This window comes from Vanellus vanellus, assembly GCF_965231255.1.
Source record: "Vanellus vanellus genome assembly, chromosome: 3".
NCBI lineage: Eukaryota > Metazoa > Chordata > Aves > Charadriiformes > Charadriidae > Vanellus > Vanellus vanellus.
Window position 1 is genome coordinate 2382914 of NC_138907.1, and position 12636 is coordinate 2395549.

Below are 12636 nucleotides of genomic sequence, written 5' to 3' on the forward strand. Positions count from 1 at the left end.
CCCACTCCAATGTTCCGCTGAATAATAGATGACCAAGGGAAGGAAAAAAAAAAAATTACTGTTTCTGCAGCAATTTAGTTTCTTTTATTATTTTCCTATCTCTGGTTCAGCTAGATCACTCCCCAACACATAAATTCATAACAACACTACAATATCATGTTCCTTGACCTTCACACAATTTCATTTGGTATATGCAGTATTTAGAATAAAGCATCTACTAACAGTGTCTGACCAAATAGATTTCGACCCCTATATAAGCTATGTTCCTTGAACAAGCTAATTTTACTCCGTAAGAGTTAAAAATTTCCTTTCAAAAACCAGGAAGTGTTCACAGACTTAGAAAGCTACAACAGACTTTTTAAACAAGTAAATCATAGAACTTCTAACAAACTTCTAGATATAGTATAAAACTACAGCCTGAAAAGACTATTTACGGTAGTTCTTCTCCAGTGTCTGCTAATTGTCAGTACAAAATCTGCAGCTGCAGAGTTCAGTCACTGGCAGCACCATCACCTAGCACCAGCGTTACAGATGTCCCTCCTCTCTCCATCTTCAGCACTGGAGTGACTGGTGGAGGGAGCTTCCTCCTCTCTCTGTGCCAGATAACCCTCTGCTTCTGGGATATCGTAGACTCGCAGTACATCTAAGTAGAGTAGGTAGTCCTGGAGACAAGCTGGCAATGGCAATTCCCGGATAAATCGGTCCGATCGCAGGCGTTCACTTGTTAAAATGGACCGGATCTCAAGACGACAAAGATGTGACAGGGAAGGAATGGAGGCTGAAAAATTAAAAACCAGTCAAATAATGAGCAGGACACCATGGGATTACCTCACTTGCCTACAGTTACCTGGTTTAGCTGGATCCTATCTGATCCTCAGTCTCTGGCAGATAACGAGACAGAATTCTTGATAGTGAAGGGTGATTGCCTGCTAGAAGAGCTGTTTCCCGCTTACAACCTGGAATCTGGCATACACGGAGACTTTTTTTCCTAACTGTATTGCTTACCAAAATGGCTCTTAGGCATCCAAGTGAACTTCTCTTTGCAGTCCGAAAGGTCTTGCTCTACAGCTGGAGGAAGTCTCTTCCAGTTCGTGAACTCCAGGGTGAAATTAAAGGCATTGTTGCTCACAGAGAAAATCCTGCGTAATGAAAACTCCCATAAAATATCATTTTACACAACAGCATAAATATAATAATGGAAACAACTCATAGAAAGCTTCACTATTTTCTAACAAATCCTTAACAACCTACAACCTAAGCCCAGAAACAGAAAACCATTAAAGAGAAACCCAAGGTAATTTTGACAGGACAAGACTTTACCAATGTAATTTTATCTTCCTCCATTTCTTCTTAAAAGTAAGTTAAACTGTAAGAGAAAAATATCTGCTCTGAAATTTAAATGCCTCAGTAGTAGGCAGCATTCTCATGTCTGCTAATTTCTTATTCCATTTCCATCTAAATTTTAATAAGGGGTCAAGGCACCAGAGCATTATGAGCATTACCATCACTTTGGTGGAAAAAAATGCACGTATATTCAGCTACTTATTTATTAAAACAAAACAAAATGACTCTCAAAATTTGCAAGTGTTTCAAACTCTCCTTCTACCAGAGATCACATTTATATGTATTCAGAAATCAATATGATTTATATTTCCAATCTTTAGCATGTGTAAAGAACTTTTAACAATAGCTTAATTAAATAAAGTGTATGAGGAGGTTTAAGTAATGGCAGGTAAACCAACTGTTTTAGTATTACACACGAAGAGCCATGCAATTTCACAGAACAGCTTCTTGACTAGATGTATACAATCCTGAATTTTCATTTGAATGGAAATCTAAATGCTCTAAATACACAAAAATACCAGACTAAAATTTTTAATGCACTTGCTTTTTACAAGAGATTCATGTCAGAATTATTTTATGTCCTTTCTATTTTTTATTATTTAATTTTTCATATTTGACATAACTTTCACACATTCACCAAAAAACATACAGGAGAGAGATCTGATTGCCTACCTTTCTTTAAGAGAATGGTGATTTTACTTTTTCCACTGGTAATTAAAATTGTTGGTGCTCTAGACTGACCAGCTTACGATCGATTACACAGTTGTTTTACACAAGGAGCCAAAGACAGTTAATAAACCATAGGCATAAGTGTCATTTGCTGTCTACTATCTTCCTGTTATCTTCCAGAATGGAATAGTTAATATTGAAGTGAAACTTATAAAAACATTCATTTTCTAGATTATGACATGATAAGCATTATTTTTAAAAGTGGATATTTAAACTAAGAAAGTAATTGGTATAAAAGTATTTGTGGATTACAAGATATCAAAAAGTATCATACGATATACTAGATTTATTTACTCACTGAATTGCAATCTTGTAGTGTGTTTACTTTTGCACTCACTTAGTCTTCTATGAATAAATATGGTCTACAGAAGCACAGATATACCATGCTTTATATATGCTCCTCTCATTACTGTTCAGAAAGCCATGGATGCTAATGATAACAGAATCTCACTAAGTCATAAACGAATGCATTTAAAACTACTGAAGATATCTTAACCACGATAGCTTAACAGTATCTGAAATCTAAATCAGTATTTAAGGAAACCTTAATATCCTACTCCTTTCATGCAGTTACGTAATGCATGTAATGGGTTTATACATCTCATATTATATTTTAACAGCTGAGGCATATGGTAGTAAATTCTAAGCGTCCTCTTCACAGACAAGAAAAAACCCTGAAGAAAATACAAATACCTCATAATTTTAAATATAAATTTAATTCTGTATGCCTAATTAAATATAAAACACAACCAACCAGTTATTTGTAAGTGGAAGAACTTAAAAAAAAAAAAAAAAAAAAAAAAAAAACAAAACAAACCACAACACAGACTGGAATTTTGGCCACATTATTTTGTTTAACACAATCTCTAACTGCATCTGTTTCCTCCCCTCCTAGCCTCGGCCCAGCTTCACCTTACATTTGTTTCCCATTCCTCCTGACCTCTTTCTCGGTATTTGAAAATCTTCTTACTAGTACCATATTATACATACATATGCAATTTGTAACTAAATTTGGGGCCTAATAAGAGATGTTAGATATAAAAATTGAAAATGATGCATTTTTCCAGGGTAGTAATAAAACAATCTCCATTCTGGCTTTCTTCCTAAGAGAAATTTGTTTTACTGAATCCAGCCATTACCCGTGAATTATTTATTTCAGACCTTCCCTAAGCCTCACCATTCCTGATCACGGCAACTGATTATCAAGTACTATCCTCTGCAAGCACGCCTTAAGTAACATTGGCAACAGCTTTGCAGATTAGCATACAATATTTAAGTAAACAAGATAATGTTATCTGCTTACCAGAATCTGTGCATTAAATTCACTGGATCAAAACCAGCCAAGAGCAGATAAGGCAGCCATTCCTTGTACTCTGTGTGCACTTTAGTTGTGTAACTTATGAACTCCGATAATTGGTCCCCAGAAGGCAGTGAACAGCCCAGCTTCAAGAAGCGTTGAAACAAAGTAAACTTCTCATGGAACAGGCAATATCCCAAATTAATTCCAAGTAAGGTGATCCCGTATTTCAGGAAAATATCAATGAAATTAAAAAACCTATGAACAGCACATAAGGAACAAGACATCCTGTTAGTTTTTCCCCAGAAAGCATCTACCACTTCATTTCCTACCTCTGAGAAACCAAATTTCTTCTACCAAAAATCCCCCCAAACCAAAGAAAAACCCAGCATGCCCGTTGGACTGCAGTTTTTTTCTGCAGAGCATTAGTCTCAAATGTAGAACTACTTAAGGAGACCCCTGTCCTTACATTTAACACGTTTGTTCTTTTTGTCCTGAAAAACCTAGGGTTCCAACCAACTTCCAGCTCTTCAAAGCAAGCCTTTTGATCACAAATAGAAACTGCCCAAAGTTGTCTATTACTAGTAGCTGTAACCCAGAGGTATCACCACACTGCTGATCTGCCATGTGCTTGCTACAAGCAGAAAGCACTGTGCCCATTTGATTAGGTTTCACCTTAAAATATGCCATACGCAACAGATGGACAAATAAGTGAAAATATCAAATGATTGCACCCCAGAACTCAGGGACCAGCCTAATGTTCAAACTTCTTAATGGTTTAATTTACGTGCAGCTGTACTTGCAGGAAGCTCTGCAACTTACTGAACTATTGTAAACATTTTAAAATGTTGTTGCTAAAATCATTTTATCATTATCAATTATAGCATGGTAATACGATAATGAATGAGATTATTATAGCATGTTGCTTTTTAGTTAGTAATTAGATTGCACATTGCTTCATAGAAGTGGTGATATGTTACCTCTCTCATTTACAGTACATTTTAGTAGTTACCTGGTCTGCATCCCTTCCTAAATTATTTATTATATACTAAGAATAGGACAGAAGGGGAAAAATGATGTCCAAGGACTTTTAAAGACCACTTCCTAGGAGTGTGCAATGAAAATCAGGAATATCAAATCCTAGACGCTGCTTCACTGCACACTTTATGCATCATTTATGGAGACACGGGAAAGCACATTCTGCCTCACACCCTGATGCGTGATTTCACATGCACTGTTTTGGATCTGGATGAGTTCCTGCCTCAAGCAATTCAAAATCACTTGCAGCCTGACCAGAGACACAAGAGGTTGTCGCAGGCACAGTCACTGGGATGTACTTTCACTATTAAAAAAAAAAAAAAAATTCTGTTCTTCATTTCCCTCCTTGCAATAAATCCTTTTAGTTCAAGTAGGATAAACTGAATTATAATATTACTGTAGTATTTTCACTCCAGGAACATTATGAATGACTGGCAAGTTAGTTATTACAATTATGGCACTGTAGATTTATGGCATATATTTGATAAAGTTTTAAAAAATTTTCCTAAGGCAACTGTAAAAGTGTTCAATCCTATTAATTACACACTTTACAAACACATATATTCAAACACATTCAGCAAAGAATATCCCAGCAACGTTAATTCTTTCAACAGCTTTATCCAAGGAGGGGGGGGGGGAGGAAGGGGGAAGAGTACATCACCTCAACACCACCATTTATTATTATAACAAGCTTTCTCATAAAAAATATTTTCTTAAATAGCCTCTACACATCTGTGTACAAGCCTCAATTGTTTTTAGGATTCAGGACACTAAGGCACATCCTCTAAATGTTAGTATTTTGGCTAAAAATGTTTGCAGGTGGCAAACTTCTGCACTATGAGAAGTGTTAAAAATATTGCACATTTTGATTTTTCTTCCTTAAATAAAAGAAACCAGAGCAGATCCCCTGTGTAAGACAAGAAGCAAGAATGAGAAACTGAAATAATGATTCCCCAAACGTAAGCCAGCCCCAAAAGCTACGTTTTTGCATCTGCTGGATAAACTACTTTTTAATTGGGGTGAACTAAGTTCACCACTACCAAAATCTCATTCATTTAAATGGCAGCACATAAGCAATAAATTTTGATCCATGTACATGAAATATGCTGTTAGAATCTGAGTTTTAAGAAGATTTAAAAGCCTTTATTGAAGATATTTTCCTTAATGCAGCACATCAGCCACATAACATTACTTCACATTAATATTCCCAAGGAGGAGTGTCTGCAAAAGGTGAACTAGAACTCTGGCAAAATATTAAATGACAGACAGTGATCAGCTGAAAAAAAAAAAAAAAAGTTTTCAAATGTATTCTCTACTACATGAAAATGCTCTGTTGTTCTAAAGCATAAAACAATCTCAGGTAACTGCTCTCAAGCCTCAATAAAAATGCAAAACACAATGACATTACAGCTCTATACAAAGCTCAGAACCACCAAGAAGTGACTGAGATTTGATCCTCTATCTTGATTTGAGCTGTGCCAGTATTCGATCCTTTGAATGTTATTTTATACATTGAATTAGTTTGGGAGGAGCACAAGGCGAGCCTGGGGACAGCAACATCTAGATCTTTTACAGTAACAGCTCACTCCTGCACAAATTAATTTCCCACAGAAAAGGAAGAAGAACTTTCTATACTAAAGAAAAAAAAAAAATCAACAATAAAGACACGAAGAGTACCTCATTGATATACCATATACATACTTAGAAGTAAGGATTTTTATACCTTCTTATTTTTCCTCCAAAATTATAGCCTTTGCATTATGAAGTAAGCATTGCTTTATTTCTTGTTGAGTAACAGGGGTTCACATCACTCACCAGGCATAAAAAGAAACGGGTCATAATCTAAAAGAATATATAATTCAGCTTCCCAGTCCTCCTTACAGCTATAGTATTGAGCTGATTAATTCTGCTTCTCTTACGCACAAGACTGGCATACAGAACATGAAAACACTATTTTCTGATAACTCATCCTTACTGAAACAGATCTGGCTACTTAAGAGCCCTTTTGATCCAATTACAGCATTGAGTCACATTTACAGAAAACAGAGACATGTCAATAAGGCCTTCTGAAAGCATGAAAGCAGCAATTATGTTCTATGAGACTCTTCTTCAAAGAGCCAAGCTTCCCCGAGACTCTTCTTCAAAGAGCCAAGCTTCCCCTTGGACAATTCAGCAAGGTTCTTCAGCTCCTGTATGCAATCCAAACCCTTGCACACTGTTTGCATGCTTACAGATAACTCCAGCAGCTCAAGAACTGAGGAAGGAGGGCAGGAAAACTGCACATTTAAAAAAGTTAAATAAAGGCTAACATAATTATGAATAGTTTCGAAATATAAGAGGTATACTTACTCTTTTTGGAAGACCATACACATGGGTGATCTACAGTCAAAGTTAGGGCACTCTTGAGCATCTGGACTGTAGCCTTCTTTAAGTAAGATTTCCAAACATTCTTTATTATTACCATACACTGCTGAATACACAGGGCTCACTTTGCCTTTGCCTTTATCACAAATCCGGTCAGTAACTGGTATTAGCAACTCCAGTATCCTGCAAATATTTAAAAACACTATTTATTTTGTGATCTTATGCAATAATTCATTTTAAATGCGTGGTTATATTTCATATTGTCTTTACAACTCAAAAAGAAAATCCTACCTGTTTTTCCACTACTGAGTTTGTATAAAAGAACAATCTTTATCATTTCATACATACACCTATAACAAACATTGTGCTTTGGCATGGATTTAGGCTGGCAAGAAATAGTTTAATCCGAAACAGAGATAGATATTCCCTATTATCCAACAATCCCTTTTACAGCAATAGAGTACCATTGCACATTAAATCCAGACTTCTCTGAAGTCTGGAAGCAAACTGAAAATGTGAGTTGCAAATAAAATGAATATTTACTTCCATTCAACAACACACACTTAAGATACTAAAACAGAAAAATCATTCTGTTTCATAGCTTGCACCCCCCATCCACATCCTTTCCAGTTAACAAGGATTTGTGACAAAACACCAATTCCTTTGCTACTGGAACTTACTGGTGCTGCTCAGAGGTTGCCAGTTACCTATTGTTGCAAAAGCCATGAAGGCAACATTTGATTTAAAGACATTTCTAGTACTGACAACTTTGCTAGCCCATCTCCCGTTCCTGGGAAAATGAACAAAACCCAGCTTCCTCAGTATTCACTATAGTCTACCCCCTAAGACGTATCAATTTGATGCACAAACTTTAATGACAGCTCAGCTGATGACCTCCTTTTGCGAGGGGTTAAGATCAAGCATCTACTAATTTTGCAGTTAGTATCATCATTAATATATTTGATTTCAAAGGCTGTCACAAATGTGCAAGTCATGAGGTTCCTGAGAGATGCCTGCTACTCTGGGAACTTCCTTCCACTCTGGGTTTTCTGCTACAAAAGCAATTTATATCATTGGGATTGGGCAAAGCACTTCTGAAAGGATTAAAGGAACTGTTCTACGGCTTTGATTTTCTGGCTGGTTCAGCTAATTCATTATTTGTACGTCATTACTTCTGCTACTTAATGATCAGGACTATAATTCCAATTATGAGCTGTTCAATTCATCTAAAAAGCAGGTTATTGTTCTTTATATTTTGACATGTGAAAGTAATACGGCTATTGAGTGAATTGGTATCTGGTTCAGCACTGTGGAAACCTCTCTAAACTCATGAGGATGTTGATTAGACCCAGATTAGATGCTGAATTCAAAATGGTTGTTCACTTCACTGGCACTACTAACAGACATTTAAAATATGAAAACAATCAGAAATTCTAAACTACAAATCAGCTTGAGAACTTGTTTTTCTTTCTTCTAGTGCTGAACATTCTCTTTGTCGACTAGGCTTTTATTACCAGAATCTTTTGTCTTAATGTCTTTTTAATCACCTACTTTTTATGGCCCATTTCAGCCGCTGCATGGATAGGTAACTGCCAGTTATCCTCGTTGCAGTAGAGATTTGGATCTGCCCCTTTTGATAACAGCAGTTCCACACATTCAACGTGGCCCTCCTGCGCAGCAATCAGCAGGGGAGTGGCTCTGTCCTTGGCTTGACAGTTTACATCTGCACCTGACAGAAAAAAGAGGCAGTACTTTGTATCACCACTACACCACACAAAATAAACAACGAATTAATCGGTAATTGTTTTTCACAGAGTGACTTCACAACACAACAGGTCTTCCACAGCAATAAGGAAACATTTACTAGCTTGTTGCTAACTTTTTTTAAACAGTCAGTGCTTTAACATTAACTCTGTCAAAGATGAGCACAACACAAGATAAACAGGCTGGAGGAAAGGCAGTGAGCTAGACAGTCTTTCGATTGCAATTATTTGTTAAGATCCTCCCTGTTTGGTAGCTCAGTTAGCACTGAGTCAGTCAGGTCATGGCTGCTTCAGGCTTAATAGTTATGGCAATTAATTTTGGTTCTAAGGACATACACACTTAGACATATCAAACTTGTTCATTATGTGAACAGAACTGTTGCCGACCAGAGAAAGATATCTTCACTTAGTCTGAACAATATCCTATTACAAGAGCGATGTCATCAAAATGAGACCACTAATGTAGTGCTATTGAGGGCTTCTAGAAGACCCTGATGAACCTTAATCTTTTCATAGTTTTATTATTTCCTACCATCACTTGCTGAAAACAACACTAAATTACTGATGCAAGGTTTAAGCGATTAAGATGGTTTTGCATATCCATCTGCAACTAAAATTACATTAAAACCACTAAAATTTGAAGTTATGAAGTGCAAAAGTAGAACTAAAATTGTATCTGGTGACAGGCCAGGGCAAGTTTAAGAACAATGAAGCTAAATGAATGATGACTATTACCATGGGATACAAGCAGACTTAAACTCTCCAGCTTTCCATACTGAGCAGCAACAAACAAAGGTGTAATTCCAAAGTCATCCCTACATTCCTTGTTTGCCCCTTCCTCCATGAGTATTTTCATCATCTCAGTGCATCCCTGAAATAAATATTTTTATTCTTAACCAACAAAAAAGCGTGGAATTGACATAATCTATTTTTCCCCACACATTCCAAACAGAAATAAGAAAAAACGCAATAAATTCAATATTCTAAAAATGTACCAAAAAATGAATGGCAGAAAAAGTTTAATTTAGTTCTTCACATTTCCTCATTTACACGATATACACCAATGGAAATGAAATTAGTTTATTAGAACTATTAAGCAAACATATTTCTATTCTGGAAACGGGCCATGCATCTCGCTGATGATGAGGTACTAAACAGAATGGTTTCTCAAACAACCTTTTAAGAGAGAGATTCACTTCCCAAGTAAAACACATGGGCTTGTGAGTACATGCAATACTTATAATACCTAAATAATTATTGCTTCCCAACATCAAAATCTCATGTAGTTTCAGACACACCCTTCAGTGCATTGCAAACCCTTCAGAATTTAACCTTACGACTGCTACAGCAGGTAAGGAAAAATCACACCCATTAAAAAAGGGAAAGAAATAGATAAATTTCACCCAGAATACACCAGTTACATGGAAATTACATGATACACTTACAGGTTACCTGAAAAGAAGCTTGGTGCAAAGAATTCCATCCAGACCAAGAATGAGGTCCATTAACATTTGCTCCGTGTTGGAGCAGAAGCTTTACAATGTCTGCATGTTCATTCTCAACAGCTTGAAATAGAACAGTAAAAAAGAAGAAAAAAAAAATCTTATTGACGGGTTTTAAAGAACTCAAAAATCCTCAAATGGTCTCATGGCTAACTTCCTGGCACTATGACCATCATTCTTTTAAACTTGCCTTATATATGCTTACTTGTCTTTTACATTTACACCCCCAAAACAGAGTTGGAGAATGGAAATTTATCCACAAAAATGTAGTTAGACTCATTAAAATTCCACCTACACTATGCTAACACAGATAACAAAAGCAAGTTTCTCTCATCCCTCTTTCCCGTGGAACACGGAGACAATTCTGCAGCAGGCGCTTAACTGTATGACAGTTGCAACCGCCTCCTGAACTTGTGAAGCCCAGTGGCTATCTTACAAAAAATTTCCCCAAACTTAAACTTCTTTAAAAAAGTTTAAAACTGTTTAAAAGACCTATATACAATTCATTTCTAATGTGTACCTTTAATTTATGATACTGTATTCATTGACAAAGCATCCTGATTCATCCTCAAGTTTTTGCCACTGACAATTCTACCAAGGCACGCTTTCTGTGTAACTGTAGAAGCTCGATATGATAAATGATCTGCAAACAGTTGCTCCTGATTAAATAATTTTTAGAGTATTAGTGCACGAGCTTGCCAGAGTACCTCTGGCTTGTAGTACTCAATGTCCAACACAGAGCTGTGCCATAACCCCGTTACATAGGCTGTACTAACCCGACCATAAACTTTTTCCTTTTTAAAAATCTCTTGGATACACAACCCCAGGACTGTTCCTTGGCCCTGTACAATCTATGTAAGCACTTATACATAGTGTTAATTATCATTATCCAGTGTGCTTTCAATGATGATTTCCCTGCAAGTACTACCTGTTAGCAATTGTTTTAAGCAAATAAGCTATTTAGTTGCTTAAAAATAAAACAAGAACAGACTTTTAAAGAAAAGTAATGTGGCAGCCATGATGTTTGCCTGGGTATGCAGGTGAATAAAAAACAATAAGCATATTTAATCCGAGGATTTAGACTCTGAGGATTCCCTACAGCAGAAGTTTTCAGGATTTCATTATGTCAAACATAAATCACAGAAAAAAAAAAAAACCACTAAAATAATGGACCTTACTTGCTAAACAATGAATTACAAAGAATAAGAGGTGTTTTCACATAGGTAGTAAGGAGGAATTAAAAAGAAAAAAATACTTGAAACACCCAGTAAAGATATAACCCTGTACCTTCTAGACCTTTTCTGTGCTAAACAAAAGGCAATGCAAAAAAAAAAATTTGGTTTCACAATTTTGTTTTACAACACAGTCCAAAGCAGGTTTATCCATAAATAAAAAGTAATCTCTAGACTCATTCCATCTTTGAGTCTAAAGCCTGGTATTTAGGCTACAAGAATATGAAACGTGGTAGGCAGCGAATGAACTCTGGTGAGTTTACACTTAGTGAATAAGCTTTTCCCCACTTGTCAGTTGTTCTAAGATTTCAAGAAAGCTCATATCACCTAGGAACAGTGCGGTGGTTGCTTCAGTGGTAACTTCATTGGGGTCAGCCCCAGCTTCCAGAAGAATACGAATACTTTCCAAAGACCCATGAAGTGCCGAAAGGTGCAGTGCACACATCCCTTCAAATGTCTTTGAATTTATGTAGTCATCAGATGGAGCTACAAATTAGAATAACGAAAAAAGGTATACTGGGCAATAAATTACAAGACACAGTTATTTTCTTAAAATAATTATCTGAGATATGTGGCCTACAGCATATCCATGAACGTGCTGTTAGACTCTTTCAAACAGCAGTGCCAGTTATTGCTGGCCCTATGCAGACACCTGCCTTAGACAAAGAGGTAAAGTAAAATCAGTTGTCATTCACAGACTACAACATGCCGGTTTCTCTTTACCATAGCTAGGCAGTCTCTAAGAAACCACGCTGAAATTTACAAAACAGTAAGAATACGATAATAGAAAACTATTCGATTTATATTCTAGATGACAAGGTATTTTAGCAGAAAGTTGCACTGTTTCACATTGAATTTTCCTTACCTGCACGAATTAGCAGCCTCAGACATTCACTCGAATTGTGAGCTGCTGCTTCGTGGATTGGCACCCATCCCCTGTTATCTGGAACATCAATGCTGTATCCCTGCTTAATTAGTTTCCTCAGCATTTTAACATTGCCTTCTCTGGCTGCGAGCCCCACGGCAGAGCATCGATCAGAATAGGCCTCCGTGAAATCCATCCTTACCTATGGCAAACTCTGCAGGAGGGAGAGGAAAAAAAAAGAGAGGAGAAAAACGAAAAAAATACTCCCAAACAACAACAACAGAAAGATAAGCCTGTTAGTACAGAATATGTATATGGGTTCTTCTTTTTTTTTTTTTTTTTTTTTTTTCTTTTTTTTCCTCTCCACAGTTTTTTGTTTGGTTTGGGTTGGTTTTCGGGGGGAGGGTGTTTGTTTGTTTGTGGGGTTTGGGGGAATAGCTCCCCTGCCGCTACCCAGCGGCTCCCCGGGAAGCGGTCACAGAGGGCAGGAGATATTTCTTTT

The 12636-nt window shown here is 36.6% G+C and overlaps 1 protein-coding gene across 4 annotated transcripts in view; it reads right to left on the reverse strand.

Annotated features, from left to right (window-relative positions):
- Positions 1-67: 67 nt before the first annotated feature.
- Positions 68-12636, reverse strand: part of ASB3 (ankyrin repeat and SOCS box containing 3) — a 30217-nt gene continuing 17648 nt past the window's right edge. For 2 of the 4 annotated variants that reach the window (XM_082481605.1, XM_082481603.1), the window contains 9 exons: positions 12135-12348; positions 11597-11755; positions 9988-10100; positions 9271-9406; positions 8324-8501; positions 6758-6955; positions 3377-3628; positions 1006-1139; positions 68-778 (listed from right to left, as the gene is read on the reverse strand). In XM_082481605.1, the coding sequence (XP_082337731.1) occupies positions 510-778; positions 1006-1139; positions 3377-3628; positions 6758-6955; positions 8324-8501; positions 9271-9406; positions 9988-10100; positions 11597-11755; positions 12135-12330 (1635 nt within the window). In that variant the 5' untranslated portion in view covers positions 12331-12348 and the 3' untranslated portion in view covers positions 68-509. Of the gene's footprint in view, positions 779-847; positions 1140-3376; positions 3629-6757; positions 6956-8323; positions 8502-9270; positions 9407-9987; positions 10101-11596; positions 11756-12134; positions 12479-12636 lie in introns of those variants that run through there. The other 2 variants (XM_082481604.1, XR_014269019.1) reach the window with 2 other exon arrangements.